General features: G+C 35.6%; 1 protein-coding gene across 3 annotated transcripts in view; it reads left to right on the top strand.

Annotated features, from left to right (window-relative positions):
* PDE3B (phosphodiesterase 3B) overlaps positions 1 to 21095 on the top strand; it is a 121215-nt gene that overhangs the window by 94264 nt on the left and 5856 nt on the right. For all 3 annotated transcript variants that reach the window (XM_040989067.1, XM_040989066.1, XM_040989068.1), the window contains 7 exons: positions 711 to 859; positions 1974 to 2111; positions 2804 to 2915; positions 5595 to 5708; positions 15615 to 15814; positions 18039 to 18242; positions 20478 to 20639. In XM_040989067.1, coding sequence (XP_040845001.1) covers positions 711 to 859; positions 1974 to 2111; positions 2804 to 2915; positions 5595 to 5708; positions 15615 to 15814; positions 18039 to 18242; positions 20478 to 20639 — 1079 coding nt within the window. The remainder of the gene's footprint in view (positions 1 to 710; positions 860 to 1973; positions 2112 to 2803; positions 2916 to 5594; positions 5709 to 15614; positions 15815 to 18038; positions 18243 to 20477; positions 20640 to 21095) is intronic.

Raw genomic sequence — 21095 nt, 5'->3', positions numbered from 1 at the left:
GGTACAGATAACTCTTTCAAATGCTTATGTAATCTAATTTGGGCAAATTTCCAAATGAGATGGTTAGGTCATAAAGTAGATGTATTTCCAGATTTCTGAGGATTCTGCATACTGTTTTCCATAACAGCTGCACTAGTTTACATTCATACTAAGTGTGCATTGGGGTATATTTTCCCCCATATCCTCACCAGAATTTATTTTTTTGAGTTTGATATGGTAGCCATTTTAACTAGGTGAGCTAAGACCTCATTGTCATTTTATTTGCGTTTCCCTGATGGCTAGTGGCTCTGATAATTTTTTTCATAGTCTGTTGATCGTTTGTATTTCATTTTTTGAAAAGAGCTTGTTCATGTCCTTTGCCCATTTCTTAGCTGGATTGTTTGTCTTGCTGCTGAATTTTTGGAGCTCTCTTTAGATCCTGGCTATTAATCCTGTTTCAGTGGCATGGTTTGCACTTTCTTCCGTTGTGTTGGCTGCCTCTTCACTTTATTTACTGTTTCCTTTGCAGTGCAGAAGCTACTTCGCTTGATGTGATCTCATTTGTTTTTGCTTTAATTGCCTGTGCTTTTGTGATCTTTTCTAAGAAGGCTTTACCTACACCAATGTCTTGCAGAGTTTCCCTGATGTTTTCCTCTAGTAATTTGATGGTATCAGGCCTTAGATTTAGATCCTTCATCCATTTTTAGTTGATTTTTTGTATTTATTTTAAGGTGAAGAAGATAACACCATTTCATTAAAAGAATCACTCAGCGTTATGAAAACTCAAGAAGAGGAAACAGAGAAGAAAGACTACAAAAAGTTATTTTTGGAAGGTGATAATCATCTAACAGAAGAGGCACAGAATAAACAGCAGCTGAATGTAAAACATACAATTTCAATATGATTGTATTAAGGTGAAATATAATACTAGCTAGTGCTGGTTTCATTGTTTATTCACAGAACATTTTTAACATAATGGCATTTTTTCTGCTGAGAAGTCACAATTACTGAAATATTGTTTGGATTACAAATACTAATTGTATCTAAGCCTATTACCTTAGAACAATAAGTGGCATTCCATTTTAAATCAGCACATTCATTTCATTTTATGGTTGATACATTATTTTCAATCCTGATTTTCGTTATCTATTTTCAGACACAGTAATACTTTTTGTTTTATAAGTTCCAAATTAGAACTTTTAGAGCATACTATCTTTTTCTTAGGGAAAAGTTATCCTGGTAATGAATGCCAGTACAGAGACGTGATTTTCATTCTCTTATCCTGTGATAGCAACAACTTCCATAATGAAATAATTGTTCTTATGGTTGTGCAGTGATTTCAAAATAAAACATTTTGAGTAATCTTGTGATGTCCAGAAAACATGTTTGTAGTTATCTGAAGGTAAATTTTTATAAAGAAAAGAAGGAAAAGAACTATACTATTATAGTAATATAGGGGAAGGCAGTGTGTAGGGAATTTGGGGAGGAGGTTAGGGAAATCCCGGAGGCTATAGAACTGAATCATAAAATAATAATAATTGTAGTAAAATTTAAAAAGAAAGTATGCATAATAGTATTTTTGAAATAACCATTATAGAAAATATTTGGAACACTGACTTTTTAATTTTTATTTATTTATTTTTTGAGTTTTGAATTTTATGGTACAATTCCATGGAGTCTGACTGATTTTCCCCATAGTATTGCAATAGTTAAGTCCTTCATAAGGAGTTATAATTCCATCAGTCTGTTATTTAAGTGTGTCCCGACATTGCTGGTACAGACAATGTCAGACAGTCCAGCATTCCATTGTCTAGATGTGCCCAACAGTGTCATTGGGGGTCCGTCTTTGATTTGGAAGTAGGGATGCATATTGCATTGTATCTTCACATCTGGAACACTGACCATTTTAAATGTTTAATTTTTAATGTTCTCTTGATGTATATTTAACAATTATTAAAGACAAAATCTTTTTTGTTGTTGTTGCTATTGTGCAGATAGAACAGGAACTATCAAGTGAGCTGATTTTATTGGAAGATTATGAGTCGTTAATAGAGAAGATGAACAATTGGAATTTTCCAATTTTTGAACTTGTGGAAAAGATGGGAGAGAGATCAGGAAGGATTCTCAGTCAGGTTTGATTTTAAATCTCTACTTTGTATTGTAAATTTACTTTTTGTTGAAAATTAATTTTTGTCAAATCTTTTTATAAAGCAAAATCTAAATTGCGTGTAATGTTGGCTTAATTGTTAGTTCAATTTTATTGGATTTTTAAGGAGACACTCATATTAAAATATGTATGCAATAAATGTCCTAAGAATGTCATAGATATGTGTTTGCAGCATATTAGTAGGATCTAATTGAGGTTAAAGAAGTAAAGATTTATCTTAAATACTGAGTTGGAAAAGGATATGAAAATTGATCAGAAAGTATGGATAAATCATGTGAAGAATGTACAAGCTCATCTTATCAATATCTTTAGGTAGAAAAATTGGATAAAATTGTTATTCTTTTTAAAAGCATTTAACACTGGAGTAGAATAGAATTCTTGTGCCTTTAATTAGGTACGTATAAAAAGCTAAGGCAAAGAATGCAGAAATTTATAGATTGCAACATGGTATGCAGTGTAAGGTTTACTTGGTCCTCAACGACTTTTGGTGTATGCTTTAGTTTTTGATAAAAATTGTAGGCAAATTCTTAATGAATTATTAACTGAGCTAAATACATTTGGCTATTATTTCTAAATTCATATCAAAAACCATGTTTTACTCAGCTACAACTAGAAATTCTGATTTTAAAAGTAAGTTATATTCTCATTGACATGTAGGTTATGTATGCCTTATTTCAAGACACTGGCTTATTGGAAATTTTTAAAATTCCCACTCAACAATTCATGAACTATTTTCGTGCATTAGAAAATGGCTATCGAGATATTCCTTGTAAGTATCAACATTCTGTTATTATTGAAGTTCAAACAATACCAATTTGAAGCTTTTTTTATGTTTCTCTTCAAATGGTTCCTCTAACACATTTTGAACTACATGTTTGACAAAAAATTTTAAGTAGATGTTTGAAAACATTATCTACATACTGTTGATTAGAGTTAACCAGCTACTGTTAAAATTTTGTTGTACATTCTTTTAAGACTTTCATTTTATATAAATCTGCTTTTTAAATACAGGTCACAATACAAACACCTATTTATAATGTGCTTTTTCACGTAATTATTACATAGTAAGCATAATTCTACATTAATAATTTTAGTATCAATATTAGCTTTTGAAATCTTTAATAGTATAAACTCAAGCATTTCAGTAAACTTTTCCCTCTGTAATGTTGAAAATGAATTCACAGACCTTCTATTTTTAACTGTGTTCTCATTTATGGAATTGCTTCAAATCGCAGTTTGATTTTATGATCATATACAATTTGTATTTCCTACAGGAAATACAGGTTTCTCTACATGTTGACATACATTATTAGTTTCTCTACATGTGGACACATTTGGGAAATCAACCATATAAATAATTCTAAATTGCTGCAAATTAATAATTACTTAACTATTTAAGGCAAATTTATTATGTGTTTTTAAAAGGGTCGAGATAAACTTTTGGTATAGTCGCTAAAATGTCCTTTGAAACACCTACATCCTGTTGGAGTGCTTACATTCAGGTACCAGCTTCCCTCCTGATTCTGGCCTCCTCCTAAGGTGCATCCTGGAAAGCAGCAGGTGACAGCACAAGTAAATGTATTCCTGTCATCCACAAGAGAGGACCACATTGAGTTCCTTGCTCCTGGCTTCAGCAGTGGTCCAGCACTAGCTGCTGGAGGTGTTTGCGAAGTAACCCAGCAGATGGGAAATTTGCCTGTCTCTAACTCTCTCTGTCTGCCTTATTAGATGGATAAATCTTTTACAAATCAAAAAGCTGTTTGAATTTTGTAAAGGGGATATCAAAAGACTTCAAGATGAACTTCAAGGAAGGCAGAATCAAGAGATAGTAAGAAATATTCACGGTCAGTTCTAATTAGGATATTCTTGATGAAAAAAGGTTTTCTTGGTCTAGCTTTTCTGAATTTTAGTTTATAAATTTGTAAATAGGAATAACATTAATTTCTACCCCATAGGCAGTGATCATATAAGATAGTTCATGTAAAGCACATTGTATATCAGAATTCTCGGCACAGATAGTATGTGACCAATAAAAGGTGATGGCTGAAAAGGATGATTAAGTTTCTGGTGGATGGACACTATGTCATGTCTGTAGCTACCAGTTAGTATAGATCAGCTGCCAGTGCTGTGTGATAGATAGCCACTAAATATTTGTTGAATTGTTAAATTTTTATTGGTTACCCTCCATGTCTGTAATCATTAGATGCTTGTGGATCATCTTATTTAATAATTTTCAGAAAAATTAATTTTTCTAGGTGAGAGGTAAAAACTCAGTAAGTTCCTTGCTGACCTAATATCATAAATCTGGGTAGCAAAGCTGGGTTTTAGTTCTAGATCTAGTTACTTTTAAAGTCTGTATTTCCAACACTGTGTCACATTGCGTTGTCATGTAGTAGTATTTCAGTAAGCCAGTGATTCACTGATGGTATGTGATATGTCTGATACCTTTGGATGTGAGGCTGGGGAGGAAACAGGTTGGGCATCCTTAATCTAGACATCTGTAACCAAGAATGCTGCAAAATCTGAAACTTTTGTGTAACCAATACAGTGTTTCAAGTGGAAAATTCTGCATTGTGAAACTGTTTCATGCATGCAATTATATAAAATTATGTACAGATTATATATGCAAGGTGTACATGAAACACAACTTCATATTTATGTTTAAATTTGGTCACATCACTAAAATATGTCATTATGTTATTGCAAATATTCCAAAATCAAAAAAACCCAGAATCTGAAACACTTCTGTGCATCAATTTTTGGGTAAGGAATACTCAACTTTTGAGTATCCAAACTTTATAACTCTTTAATTAAAGCCATTCAATCAAAACATACTACTCTGTAGTTCAAATAACATGCATTTTTAAAAACCATAAGAAACCACTTAAGAAAAGTTTCCTAGGACTGGTGAGGTGGCACAGTAAGCCACTCCTCTACCCTGTGGTGGTAGCATCCATGAGGGTGATGGTTCTAGTCTTGGCTGCTACCCTTCCAATCCAGTTCTTTGTATATGGCTTGGGAAGGCAGGACCCTGGACCCACTTGGGAGACTTGTATGAAGCTTCTGGCTTCCAGTTTTAGATCATCTCAGCTCTGGCCATTGTGGCCTTTTGGGGGAATGAACCAGTGGATGGTTCTCTGCCTCTCCTTGTCTCTTTATAAAATCTACCTTTCAAATAAAAATAAATAAATGTAAAAAAAGTGAAACTTTTCCAGTATCTCTCAAATATCCTTGGTCACTCTGTCTTTTCTTTGACCCCTTTACCATATTTTCATAGTTTGATTTTTTTTTTGACAAGATCTTTAACATATTAAAAAAATTTTTAAACTCAAGTTCATACATTTTATTAATGATGATATATTATGACAAGAAAATTCTTGTGCTTCTAGAATCACCTATGTCAAACTTGGCACAATGATCATTTTAATAAATGTTTTCATGACTTTAGATCACAATCGTATACATGCCACAGATGTCCTCCATGCAGTTTGGTATCTGACAACACGGCCAATACCTGGCTTACAACAGATTCACAATGATCGTGGAACACGAAACGAAACAGGTACTTCCTTTTCTCTTTTTACTTTTAATTATTTTATTAGGAGTAATAAATAAAGCTGTCTAAGTTATCTTTGTTCTTTGATTTTTTAATTAACTGAACTTTGGCAAATATAAGGGAGTATGTACGCTTTTATCCACAGTGATGTTGTGAAGATTTTAAGAGCTCAGTTAAGGTCTATTGCTACTGTTTAACCTATAATTTCCTTCTCTGTTGCATCCTACTCCTTTCACCAGTGAGGTAGTCAATATCCCTAATGTTCTATAATCATTCATTTGCACTTTCTTTCTTGCTTTTATTTCCCTTTCAAATGTGACACATACCACACACACACACACACACACACACACACGTATTGAAACTAGATTGCAGGAGGTGACCATTAAGTCTAGTGTTTAAGACATTACACATCACATGCTGGGAATACCTGGTTTCAGCTCCCAGCTGCATTCCCAGCTGCATCTTCTTGCTAACGCAGACAGTGGGAAGCAGTGTGGGTGGTTCGAAAAGTTGGATTTCTGCTACTCATGTGTGAGAACTGAACTGATATTCCTGGTTTCCAGATACAGCTCTGATCCAGCCTCAGCTGCTGGCAGGCATGGGGAGAAAACCAATGGATTAATGTCTCAGTCTCTCTAGTTCTCTTTTTCTCTGTCTCTCAATCTCTCACTGTCTCTTTCTTCCTCTGCTTTTCAAATAAATTGTATTTTCAAAGACGATAGTTAATATTTCTGCACTTGATCTTAGCCGAAAGGCCGAGAAGCGATTAGGTAATATTTCTGAACCAAAAGAAACATGTTTAAAATTGTCACATAATTATTTAAATATTTATTTTAAAAACTTCTACAAATATCAAATTTTGTTTCTCAGAAACTTAGTCCTTAAATATAATATTTACATAAACAATGAATTATAGGAGCCATACTTCTCTTATTTTGGCTTCGAAGAAGTAAGGAAATACATATAGCAATGCAGAATTTACTCAGTTGTCAATACTTGATGATTATAAATGGGTCATTTACTGAATTCTTACACAATATTATTATACTAATTAGTGTAAATGTTAGACTCTTTGATAGTTGAGTCTGAAATACTACCATTATTTGCTTTAGGGTTTGTTTTATGTTTTCGGCTCTTTTTCTTTTAAAAAAATTTGGTTCTTTATTATTATAATTTAAAATTTTATTTGAAAGACAGTTTCAGAGAGAAGGAGAGAAAAAGAGGTCTTCCACCCACGAGTTCACTTCCTGGTGGCTTCAGTGGCTGGAGCTGAGCCAGTCTGAAGCCAGGAGCCAGGAACTTCCTCCTTGTCTCCCACATGGAGTAGGGTGCTAAGGACTTGGGCTATTCTTCCCTGCTTTCCCAGGCCACAAGCAGAGAGCTGGATTGGAAGAAGAGCAGCTTGAACACAAACTGGCTCTCATAATGGATGCTAGCACTGCTACACCAAAGTACTGCCCCCTATCTATCATTTGTATTTATTATATCTAGTGCCTTTCATTTCTTTTTTTTTTTATTTTTATTTTTCGTGATACAGTTCCATAGGCTCAGGGATTTCATCTCCCACCCTCCCCGCTCCCTCCCCCTCACTGGTTTCCCCTATATTATTATGCCAGTACAGTCCTTCAGCAATAGTCATAGGTTCATCATTCTGATGTTTAAGTGTGTCATGACATTGGAAGTATAGACAATGATAGAAAGTCCAGCATCCTATTGTCAAGATGTATTTATCAGTTCGTTTCTTCCAGAAGTTCTGTATATACTTCAGATCATTTCGTTCAGCTTTTTTTGTTTGAATATTTAAAAATTTTGTCTTAGATGGATACCTTCATATTTCAACATGTTTGAAATCATGCTTTTACCTTGTAAGTTTTGTGATTTCTATTGACAAATCAACCTTAGTTCTTACTGAATACAAAACAATATTTAAATACATGATGTTACAATTTATAAATACATGTTTTATTTTTTCATTTTAAATATGATTTACTCAGTCAATTAGATGTTTTGTTGTTTCTTCATCTTGCTTGAAGTTCAGTGAACTTTCTGAACATGTTGATTGATTTTTTTTTACTGGATTCTGTCACTCTGGAAAATCCTTCCAGTCTCTACAATTGCCCAATGCCAAAGCTACTCAAAGAGTTGAAGAATTTGTTACGTCACTACCTCACTTCTAGTCATCAAGATTTTCATGAGTTTTCTGCTGCCATGATAACCACTGTGCTGGGCCCAGCTTCCTTTCTTAGGATTTCTTCTTCATCCTCTTTTATCACAATTTACAATAAACAATAAGAAACCAGGCTTCATCTTCAAAACTTTGGAAGCTTTCTCAGCTAAGCATCTAAGTTCATAATTTATAAAATTTGTGTTTCACATTATCCGTAGTACAAAATTTCTCCAAGCCTTGTGCTACCACCTAAAACAAGGATTCCTTTTCTTTTAGTTTCTAATAAAACACTCCTCATTTTCTTCTGAGTTAATTACCTCATTTCTGTGACCAGCTTCTTCTCAATGATCTAGATATTCTTTGAGGTAATATATGCTTTCTGTCCCATAATCCTTACTTTCTTCTGAACTTTTATCAGCAGCATTGTGAGTTCTCAAACACAGTGTTGATAAATGCATGTTCCACAGAGGGCAAGACCGAGAGAGATCATGTTGCAATTTCAATAGAAAATTATAGCAGAAGCACAGAGAACAAGAACTATGGGATATAACGGTTGTTGTGACTGTGTTCAAGAAATAGTAACTTTAGAATTTTGATCCTGTTGAGAGACCTTATAACTTCTGTGACTGACTTGAAAGAATAACTTTTATATGGTAGTAGCTTTAAAGCTGTCAGATGCTGAAGTTATGTGAAGTTACAATGCAGATTTGAGTCTGTGGCCTCATTGGACCATCTGTGTTATAATTAAGGGATCAATGGGGAAGAAAGGACCCACAGGGAGTTGGAACAGGATTATTTGGACTTTAAATAAAGTGAATTATCTTCAATATTGTGAGGGATCACCACTGTGATTCAAAGTTTAAGTTCCGTTTACAGTGCAAGCATCCCATATTGGAGTGCCTATTTAAGTTTTTGGCTGCTCTACTTACAATTCAGCTCCTTGCTTGGGAAAACAGTGAAGATAATCCAAGCACTTTGGTCCCTGCCACCCTGTGGGAAACTCTGGGGCAAGTTTTGGACTTCCAGTGTTGGCCTGACCAAACCCATATTGAGGCCATTTCGGGATGGTGGTGAACCAACACATGAAAGATCTCTTTCTCTGTCTTTCCCTCTGGCACTGTCACTCTGCCTTTCAAATAAATGAAACAAAGCTTTTAAAGAGTGGGTGGGCCTCATCTAACCAATTGAAGACCTTAGCACAAGTGATTGATTCTGATTGATCCTTATTATCAAGAGGGAATGCATCAGTACTGTATGAAGGAGGTTGTATTTTAGGAGCCCATGCGATGTTCTGGTGCTCCTGTATCCACTGGAAAAGAGAGTGGAAAACCAGTAGTGGCGACTGTTGTAGATACGGATCATCCTACTAGGCAGGAACTGTGATCAACCCAGGGTTGAGTGAGGATAAATATAACATGGAATGGGTGGGGAAATAAGAACATGATAAATTGTGAGAGATCGCCCCTGGATCTCTGCCCGTTTGGCCTATGTAGGGAGGTCATAGGCATACAGCACACCGTGTCCTCGAAGGAAACTCCTGACAATTGTTTCTGCTAATCAAGACCTCAGCCTAGCCTGATCACTGGTCATACAGGCAAGAACCGTGAGCTGCACCCCAGTCTCCCCTCTCTGTCCTTGGATGAGCTATGCTGGGACGTTCTTGATAAGCAACTCTGAGAAGTCAGGTGTGGTCCCATTACTTGTCAGCCTACCTGGTATATGTAACCCACAGCCTACCTGCCAGCCCTGAGTCTTGTTCGTGACCTGTGACATGATTGGAGAGTCCTGAGAGATAGATGTGCCTTCTAGCCAATTACGCTGCTGTTGTTGGGTGGGAGGACTGTCGGGAGATGTCCCTCTGCCTTCCTCCCTTTCTTAGTCTATATAAGTTTGTGCTTGCAATTCAATAAACCATACATATGTCTCTTGTGGTTCTTGCTGATGCTGAACACCATCGCTTCACCCACTTGGTTATTGTGGGGGCCTGCCAGTTAGGAAACTCCCAAGAATAAACCCCAAATACTACAATGTGACTAGTCACAAAAATAAAAATTATGATATACATATATATATATATTTTTTTTCTCATTGCTTTGATGTGTTTTTATTCTGCATTTCAAACAGTTTTTTCTTCCCTTTTGTCACTACCCTACAATCCAATATCTGGTGATAGACAATGGACTTCTTTATACTCAGGGGATATTATGTGTAATGCTGCTCTGATTATTCATGTGTGAGTTTTCATGTGGACATGTGTTTTTATTTCCTTTGGCATATATGAAGTTGTGGGATTGCTGGGTCATAAGGCTTAAGAGTATCTAACATTTTGAGGAATCATCCAAGTATTTCTTTAAAGTGGTTACAGTATTTTATATTGCCATCAGCAATTTTTTCATATTCTTGGTGTTGCTATTTACCTACCTCTTTGATACAGTCATCATTGTGGTAAAACAGATGATGTCATTTTGGTTTTCCTTTTCCTTTTTGTGTCTGTCTTTAGCCATGTTTTTGTGTGGTTATGGGCCTTTTGCATATCTCTTTTTGGAGAAATATCTATTCATTCTTTGCATTTTAAAATTGGTTCATATATGTATTTACTATTGTACTTAAAGATTATATATCCTGGATTAAAATCCATTATTAAGTTATGGTTTTCAGCTGTTTACCACCATTCTTTCAGTTGCCTTTTTATTTTTAAAATTTTTAACTGACAAAATTATGTATTTTACAGTGTGTAATATGATGTTTTAATCTATGTGTGCATTGGAAAATGGGTAACTCAAAGTAATTAACTCTCCTAACACCTGGCATTTTTTGTGGCAGTAAAACCTGAAATCTATGTTTCAGCAAAATTTAGGTATATAAGACATAATTACAGTTAAATCATCATTTCTAATGGATCTCCTGAACTGACTACTGTAACTGAAATTTTCTCTCCTTTCACTAACATACCCCTGACTCCCAAGCCCCCATCTCCTAATCACCATAGTTCTATTTTCTGCTTCTGTGAGTTCTGACTTTAAAAGATTTGTGATTTGTCAAAGATTTGTGATTTGCTGTGATTTGTCAAAGATTCATGTGTTAAAAGTTTTTGATTTGTCAAAGATTCATGTGTTAAAAGTTTGGTCCCCAGTAGTGGAGTCGATGTGAAACTATTATAGGTAGGGCCTGGTGGGAGGTCGCTACATTCTTTGGGGGTGTGCCTTTTGTGCATTTATGGGACCCCAGCCTCTCTGACCTTGTATTTGGAAATAAAAGCTCTTCCACATGTGCTCTTGCACTTGGCATGACGCCCTCACAAGAACGTATGCCATGTTATTTATATTTTCAGGCCTTAAAACCAGTGAGCTACATAAAACCTTTTTAAAAAATAAAATGAGCCTGCCTCAAAAGTTTCATTGTAATAACGAAAAACATACTAATATGTGTATAGAAGTGAGATCATGCAATGTTCATCTATGTGTATGGTTCCTTCATTTCACTTAGCATGATGCCTTCCAGGTTCATCTATTTGGTCCCAAACAAAGGGTTTTTCTTCCTTTCTTTGATGGCTGACATGGCATTTCATTGTGTACCAATACCACATTTATCCTCATCCACCAATGGACACCCAGGTTGAGTTGTGTATCAGCTATTGTGAATAAGGTTGCAATCAGATGATTCTGGGAGCTGAGGGCTTCATTTCCCTTGGATTATATTGAGAAAAGCCTTTGTTTCATTATTTGGTATTTCTAATTTAAAATTTTTGAGGAACTGCCCCACTGGTTCTATAATGCAATAATAATCATATTCCCTCCAACAAGATGTCCCTGTTTCCAATATGCTTAACATTTGCCTCTTAATACCCATCCTACCAAATATGAGATGATATCTCATTGTGGTTTTAATTTTCAATACTCTGATAATTAGTGATATTGACATTTTTTTCATATACTTCTTGGTCTGGCTGTTTATGTCTTTTTAGAAATGTCTTTTAGGTCTTTTTCTTTTTTAACTGGCTATTTTCTTGCTGCTAAATTGTTTATATTCTTTATTTTGGATCATAACCATTTACTAGATATTTTCACAAATATTTTTCCATCCATAGGTTGTCTTATATGCTATTGTTTCCTTTTAAGTTTGATGCAGTCCTTTTTATCTACTTTTAGCTTTTATTGCTTGTGCTTTTTGGGGTCATACTTGAAAAAGTCTTTGCCCAGAATAATCTTAAGAAGCCTCTGATGTTTTCTTCTTTTATTTAATTTCTGGTCTTTTGCTCAAATCTTTAATAATTTTTTTAGTTTATTTTGATGCATGGGGTGAGATAAGGGTCTAATCAGATTTTTCTACATTAGGACAGTCATTTATTAAATAGACTGTCTTTTCTCTCATTTGCGTTTTTGGCACCTTTGTATAAAATCAAGTGGCCATAGATCTGTAGATTTATTTTTGGGCTTTTATTTGGTCCCACTCGTCTTTATATTTGTTTTTGTACCTATACTATGCAGTTTGATATCTGTAATTTACAATGTGTTTTGATGCCCTCTTTTTTATTCTGTTTCTTTATGCTTGCTTTGGCAACACTGACTCTTTGGTGATGCCGTATGAGTTTTAGGATTGTGTTGTCTTAGTTTATGAAAGGTACCCGTTAGAATTTGACAGGTGTTGACATAGATGTAGAGTCAATGGGTTCTTCTACTTCCTTGGGCAAATTTATTACTAAATTTCTATAGGAATTTTTTAAAATTTATTTTTATTACAAAGTCAGATATACAAAGAGAAGGAGAGACAGAAAGGAAGATCTTCCATCTGATGATTCACTCCCCAAGTGACCGCAACGGCCCGTGCTGTGCCGATCCAAAGCCAGGAACCAGGAACCTCTTCCGGGTCTCCCACACGGGTGCAGGGTCCCAAAGCTTTGGGCCGTCCTCCACTGCTTTCCCAGGCCACGAGCAGGGAGCTGGATGGGAAGTGGAGCTGCTGGGATTAGAACCGGCGCCCATATGGGATCCCAGCGTGTTCAAGGTGAGGACTTTAGCTGCTAGGCCATGCCACCGGGCCCTATAGGAATTTTTTAATGGAATTGTTTTCTTTCTTAATTTTTAAAACAAATCATTATTCACAGTTAGTAATGCCACTGATATTTATATATAGATTTTGTACCCTGCAACTTACTGAATTTCGTTTCAGTTCTAAAAAAGTATGTGTGGCCATGCCATCTTCAGAGACGGTTTAAAACTTCTTTTGTGATTTGAATGCCTTCTACTTCTTTCTCTGACTAGACCTATAGTACTGTTCAGATTGAAAGTAGCGAAAGTGAACATTCTTGTGTTGTTTCTGATCCTAACAACAACAACAACAAAAACAACTTTGAGCTTTTCACTACTGAGTACAATGTTAACTGAGGGAGTCCCATATTTGATCTTTATTGTTTTAAGGAACACTCTTTGTATACCTAGTTTGTTCAGAGTTTATGTTATAAAATGATGTTGATGTTCTTTGTGATAGTTTATGGTTTTGTCCTTTATTCTGTTTAAATGGTGTATTGCATTTATTGATTTGCATATGAACCATCCTTGTACCCCAAGGAAAAATTCCACCTGACCATGACGAATGATCCTTTTAATGTGCAGTTGAATTTGGTTTGCTGATACTTTGTTGAGGATTTTTGCATCTATGTTCATCAGGTATGTGGGTTCCTAATTTTTCTTTCCTTGTAGTGTCCTCATTTGGCTTTGGTATCAAGGAGATGCTGGATTTGTAGATGAATTTGGAAATATTTTTCTCTTCAGTTCTTTGGAAGAGTTTGAGAAGGATTGGTGTTAATTCTCCTGTAAACATTTAGTAGAGTTAGCTATAATTAGGTCTTAGTTTTTTCCAGTGAGAGATTTTTAATTACTGATTCGGTCTTTTTACTTGGTATACTTTTCTTCAGATTTTCTATTTCTTCATATTTCAGTTTTTGTAGACTGTGGATTTTATGAAAAAGTTATCCATTTTGTTATCATGTGGATTGTCTTCTCTTTTGTTTCTGATTTTACTTTCGTTAGTGCAGCTGAGGGCTTGCCAATTTTGTCTATTTTTTAAAAATCCAATTCTTCATTTCATTAATTTTTTTCTATTGTGATTCTATTCTCTCATCTGTTCTTATGATTTGAGTGGGATTGGTTCATTCTTCTTTCTCTTGTTCCATCAGATGAGCACTTTGTTTATTTGTGATCTTCCTCTTTTTTAATGTAGATAGTTATTGCCACAGATGTCCTTCTTAAAACTGGTTTTGCGGCATCACACAAGTTTTGGTATACCATGTTTTCCATTTTCCTCAAAATATTTTTACCTTTCATTTTGGTTTCTCCTTTGAACCATTGGTGGATGGGAACAAGTTTTAATTTCCACATATGTGTGAATTCTCTGGATAAGGCAGCAAATTAAAAAGATCAAGTACTAAAGGGAAGTAAATAAATGGCATCTACCATTGTAACATTTAATTTTCTTTTTCGTACTATTAACTGTTAAGTTTATATAAACACATTGAGATCTTAATAGGTACATTGTAATTGCTAAAATCAAAAGTATGTCTCCTGCCAGTTTTGAACTTTTATTATGCTTTTACAATTTTATGTGTGTCTAGAATGAATTTAGCATAAGAAAATTTTAATTACTCATTGATACTGATTAAGCCTTCCCTTAGAAAATTGAATGTGTATTTGTGTCATGACCATTCACTTAACAGTATTTTTACTTTTTATACTTATTTTTAGCATAATTCTATATTGGTTATTCCAAAATCAACTTAAATGCAAAATATATGCAATATGAAAATATAAGAAATCTATAAGTATAACTATATACTAAAGTCATATGTTAAAATTAAATTCGTTTGATGACAAATATTGAATTGGCTAACTTTGGATTAAAATATAATTTTGGATTTTGACAGGCTAGGGCATTATTTTCAAATTGTACTAATGAATATAACCAAGGAAATTTTGTGTCCCTGTTGTCGTTAGAACTTTATCTACTGTCTACTCCAAATATAATTTGTTTTTTCTTATACTTTCTCAAGATTCCATTAGCAAAAGTAACAGTAATTAAGTAGATAACAGCAACTAACTTACAGAAAGAGAAAAGAAAAGAAGAAGAAAAAATCAACGATAAGGTTTAAAAATGCCAGAAGTACAGTGTGGGTAGTGAATATGCTATTTCTAACAAAAGGATAAGATAGGGTTACGTTGTTTCCCATGCTTCCTCATTTTCATATTCTTCACAAAATACAATCATAAGGAGCACCAAGGGGACAAAAAAGGGGAAGAGGAGTTAGAGTTGGAGCTTCAAAGTATATGTAATCTTATGGGTGAAATCTGAAAAACATCATTGAGAACTTTAGTATGATAATACATTAAATTCCTAAATCTCTGGCTGTTTTCAACAAACTTTATCCCAAGTATTGATATTTCTGTTACATCCTATATCCTGACTTAAATTATCTCTACCCCTTAAGTAATAAATATTTGGAAATCTGATGTTTTTGAAATTATTAGCCTGGAAAAGAGAGCATTAAGCCATCATGAAAATCCTATCATGTCTTGCACAATAAATAATCTCAGGATCAAATGTAACACTTTTGAAAAGACTATATTCTTTTAAATCCTCCGAGTCTATTCCTTAGTTAAATCAATAAATAGTATCTCTGGGAAATACCCTTCTTGCTGTGAAGATTATGTGCTAATGCTGGTTTATTTTTGTTATTTATCTTTCCTCAGATTCTGATGGCAGAATTAGCCCTGGGCGAACTGCATACATGTCTTCGAAGAGCTGCTGTGTTCCAGATGAAAGCTATGGCTGCCTGTCTTCAAACATTCCCGCCTTAGAGCTGATGGCTTTGTATGTGGCGGCGGCCATGCACGATTACGATCACCCAGGGCGGACAAATGCGTTTCTAGTGGCTACAAATGCCCCACAGGTAGGGAGCATATACTTTCTTTTTTTTTTTTTTTTTTTAAATAATCTTAGTTTATTAGGGTACAAAGGGTCACGGGCTACAGGGTGAAAGTGGGTAATATCATTGTTTCCACACTAATATAATCATTTTGCCCTGTATGTAGGGTTAGGGGAGTAACAAAGGGGAAAGCCCCACCCTACCTCCCACCCATCCCCCATCCCCAACATGAGGCGCGCTCCAAGGGTCCTGCTCATACAGTTTTGATAGTTCATCAGTTCTGGATTGCTGCCAATCTCTCCGTCCCAACCGTAATGAAACCTATTCAGAGTCCACTGGCTGACAGTCTCTTGATGGTTGGGGTTCCAAGATCAGCAGTTCAGTTGGAGAAATATCCAAAGAAACTTCATCTGAGTTGATCCCAGATCTGATTCTTGAGTGAGTTTGCTAGTACAGACTCCAACACTGTTCGTCACACCAATCAGCTTATGCATATGCTGGTCGTTGCGATTACTGGGTCCGTTCGGCTTCCAGCCCTGTCTTCCTTGTGAACCAATGGGTGTTGTAGTCCAGCTCGATTCTACCCACTTCATACTCGGTCTTCATGCAAACCAGTTGGAGCTGCAGCCTAGTTGAGGCGACTCCCCAAAACCCCTACCAGTTCTGCCCCCTACCCTGGTTCCCATGCTTGCCAGTATGCACCGCAGGCTTGTCCAGTCTGTCCCACATCCCAAGTAGCTCTCGCACACGTCAATGGACATTGAAGCCTGGTTCAACCCAACCAACCTATTATCCAGCCCATACACCCACTGGCAGGTGCCTTTCTGTCAAGCCACCCCTGCTCCTAGCCTGGGTTTCCTGCTGTCCAGTGAGGGTGGTAACCCTGAGGGAGGTGCCCACTATTTCCCTACTAGGCCACACCCACTCCTAGAGTATGCAGTCTCCAGGTAGTTTTGGCATTTGACTTGTCAGAATTGGGGGAGCATATACTTTCTCAAAGTTTAAAAAAGCATCCTGAAGGCATCCTACATACTCCTCAGTGGACTCTGCTGGCCATAGTATCTGATGCTAGTATTCTCTGCTGTCCATTTCTACTTCCTTCTAATCTTGGAGGCCGAAGGTGGTAGCTCAAGCACTTGGGTCTCTCACCTTTTTATAGTGTATGTAATATCTCTTAATAAGTTTCTTTGATTATTCCCTGCTCTCATTTCCTCTGTTTTCAACACATTAACAGCCAGAGTTACCTGTTAAATCTAAGTTGCATCACCTGGTTCCAAATTTCCAATGCCATTTCCAGTAGCATTCACTTTAATCCTAGTAAAATATAGTCATTAAAATACTTCACAAGACCTGCATCATTTGGCTCTTATTAATTCTTCTCTTCTCGTTTTATGCTGAAGTCTAACTTTACTGATCTGCTTGCTAATTTATTTTTTAACCAATAGCCTTTTTTCAAAAGGTTATTTGTTTATTTGAATGGCAGAGTGAGAGCAAGAGAGAAAAACACTCCATTCCAGCTGAGACGGCTGCAGCAGCCAGGGTGGGATTGGGGATTCTCTCTTTGTTATGGTGCTGGTACTTTCCACTCCCCTTTCCCAGAGAGCTCTTACACTGTAGCACTAATATGCTCTTTCCCTGCTTAATTTTTCTACTGTAATAATCATTTTAGATACTATTTATTTTATATATTTTGTTTATTATATGCCTCTGGTAAAGGAATAACAAGTTATGTGAGGTCAGGGTCCTTCTTTTTTTTTTTTTTTTTTTTTGTAATATGTAATACCTAGAACAATGTCTAGATCACAAAAGGAATTCAGAAAATATTTATTGAATTTTTAAAGATTCCTGAATTTCTTGTTCTGTAATATTCCTTTTCTAAAATGTCCAGTTTTTCCCCCAAAACAAAATCTGGAGTCCTTCTTTAGTTTATACCTGTGAGCTAAAGATTCTTGTGAAAGCCTGAGCTTGGTCATACTTCAGGTTCCTTTATCTTTGAATGCTTAGTGTGGTCTAATTAGTAATAATTGTTATAGTTATTGTGTAATATAACTATAATTAGTTGGCAACCTAATTAGCTATATAGTTCCAGTGTATTTTAGAGAGAAGGGTTTAATGCCACCAACTGGTCAACCATGCTTCTTCATCTTCATGGTAAGGATAGTCAGAAGACAGAATGCTCCTAGTTGTATTAATTTTCACGTTTAACGTCTTTGAGATGCCTGCCTCATTTTTAATTATTTCTTTTTAGGCAGTTTTGTACAACGACAGATCTGTTCTGGAAAATCATCATGCTGCATCAGCTTGGAATCTGTATCTTTCTCGCCCAGAATACAACTTCCTTCTTAATCTTGATCATGTGGAATTCAAGCGCTTTCGTTTTTTAGTCATTGAAGCAATTCTTGCCACAGATCTTAAAAAGCATTTTGATTTCCTTGCTGAATTCAATGCCAAGGTATGTTTTTGCAAATTAGTGCCTGGTTTAAAATATGAAAATCATTATCATCAGTGTTAGTGATAAAAGATGTTTGTAAATGTTGGTAGGATATGACTTCTTATGAAGTGATAATATATGAATGACATGTATATCTACATTTTCTTTCATGTATCTGTACTTTAAAAATGAAAGTTTTGTTTTTGGGCCCCACGCGGTAGTCTAGTGGCTAAAGACCCCATCTTGCATGTGCAGGATCCCATACGGGTGCTGGTTCCTGTCCCAGCTGCTGCACTTCCCATCCAGCTCCCCGCTTGTGACCTGGGAAAGTGGTGGAGGATGGCCCAAAGCCTTGGGACCCTGTACCTGCACGGGAGACCAAGGGGAGGCTCCTGTTTTTGGATCAACTCAGCGTTGGCTATTATAGTCGCTTGGGGAGTGAACCAGCAGATGGAAGATCTTTGTCTCTTTCTGTATAGCTGCCTTTCCAGTATAACTAAATCTTGAATTTTTTTTTCATTTTTTATGGTAAAATGTCCTAAAACATGATTGCTTGCTATGCTTTCAATTGACTTGCATTATTAATGACTTTGCACATAGAGACAAACCAGTTAGTCATGTCAAAAGATTTTATGAGACTTTGGATAAAGTTGTGCATGGTACCAAGTAAGTCATTCTTAGATATGTTAAGAAACCAAGTATCATGTCTATGTTGTCATACTTACTAAACTTCATAATAGTGACCATTTTAACTGGCTGTTAGGGGGGCGTAACTGCCCAGTTTCACTTGAGAAAAATTCAGTCATTCAACAACTGTTTATTGGGATTGCCCATTGTGTGCAGTCATTGTACTATGGAAAAATGAACAAAGGTCAGCGTGCCTCCCTCAAAGAACTGTCCTCAGTAGGGGACAACCACTCTCCCAGACTGCTAGTGGTACTGATGGAGGTGTGTTCTCTCATGCAGATATTTAGCGTGGAAAAAAAAATGAGAATCACTACTTTACATTCCTGAGGAAAGGATGCTTCCTCTTTAGCTATCACAGGAACCTTCTGTTTGTTTGTCTGTTTAATGGCCTTTATGAACTAAGGAAAGTGTGGTTTATAGGAAAAGAAATCGTCAACACAGAAGTACTAGATTTAACCTCCTGGAAGGAAATCCATATATGTGCTGCTGTCCTGATACTAAAAAATACTTATAAAAATGGTTGAGAAGATGGGATGTTTGTTAGGCCATTTGATAGTTGTGTAGGTCTATTAGCCTTTGGTTTCATTTATTAAGAATTAATTTAAGTGCTTAAATCAGCTTTTGTAGGTGAACCGAGAGCTGGGCCCAAGCCTCCCATCCTGCTCATTGCGGAGTTCTCCTATTAAATATTTTGTGTGTGTGTGCTGGTGTTACATGAATTCTCCTTTGGCATCAAGATTTAGTACCCTCCAAAACAGCCATCACACCAAAAACGTCCAAAGTTATGTCCAGTTCATTTTCTTCATTTGTCAGAAGGGGAGATTTGAGATCTGAAAGGCATTCAATTTGACCAAGAAATAATAATTATGTATTTAAATAAAGATGTTAATTACTATTATGAACCAGCATTTTTCATTTATTAATGAACTAGTCATTTTCCATTTATTAATGCTACGGCAATATGGTTAAATTATTTCATATATGAAGAAAATTAGATTCAGAACTGTTAAATTATATCTCCAGTGTTGTAAATTGAATTACTAAAATAAGATTTAAAATCAGGATTTATAATATGAATATCAGCGTCTGCGAGTTAAGACTTGAGTTCTTTAAGTATGTAACTTGACCTTTTTTACCTAGATACAACTTCCCCTTAATTCCTCAGTGTTCTTTTTGAAATAGAAAGTTGTATTGATTTATATTATATATATACACACATATGTATCACATATATATGTATATATGTAAATTAAGATAAATTAGGATCGCCTTTGGGTATCACAAATATTGAAATTCTGGTTTGATATAATTTTTTATAAAGGTATGTTTCCAGTAAACAAAATTATAGTGACATTTCAAAGGGAAATTTAACCCATAGAAGCCCATGTTATGGCAAAAAAAAAAAAAAAAAACACCCTGATGAAAAGAAGCACTTACTAAAACGTTCTGTCATTTACATAGAAAACCATTTAAAAATAACTTGGCAAAAACAAAACAACCATTATTTCAAAAAATGAAAAAAATTCTCGTGCCCTCAGAACTTAAAATAATTTTGCTTTTCCGAAATAGGCCAATGATGTAAATAGCAATGGTATAGAGTGGAGCAATGAAAACGACCGCCTGTTGGTATGCCAGGTGTGTATTAAACTGGCAGATATCAACGGCCCTGCTAAAGTTCGGGACTTGCATCTGAAATGGACAGAAGGCATTGTCAATGAATTTTATGAGCAGGTAAGTTGAAACATGGGAGTGGGAATTTTTAGGAGCTTCCATGTGAGGATGCTACTGTTTGGGATTTGAATAACTATATGAAGTATTGGAAATTCGGGGTGACTTTAAAAATTTGCTAGAAATTGTTGCATTTTCTCTGGCTTTTAGTATTTTTTTTAGCTGTTTACCTTTGCTGCTAAAATTTCAAACACACAAAAATTAGCAGAGTAGGTTGGCTGTATTTCTGGTGTTTAACAGTAAAGAGGAACTATGATGCTAAGATCCCTTTCAACCCTGAGAATCTCCAACAGAATAATTTTTATCCAAATGAAATGTTTCTTTAAGAGATTTTGGGCATGCTCAGAATATATTTGACTCAGTCCATTTCCAATCCTGCTGTCGAAAGACTAACCATTATGACATAGAAATTTGAACTGGGCCATTAGTTACAGAGTAAAAGAATTTGAAAGCTAGCTT

Source organism: Ochotona curzoniae, unplaced genomic scaffold (genome assembly GCF_017591425.1).
Source record: "Ochotona curzoniae isolate NIBS_2020 unplaced genomic scaffold, NIBS_Ocur_1.0 contig_517, whole genome shotgun sequence".
Taxonomy (NCBI): domain Eukaryota; kingdom Metazoa; phylum Chordata; class Mammalia; order Lagomorpha; family Ochotonidae; genus Ochotona; species Ochotona curzoniae.
The sequence above is the reverse complement of the archived record's forward strand: the minus strand, read 5'-3'. Positions and strand labels throughout refer to the sequence as shown.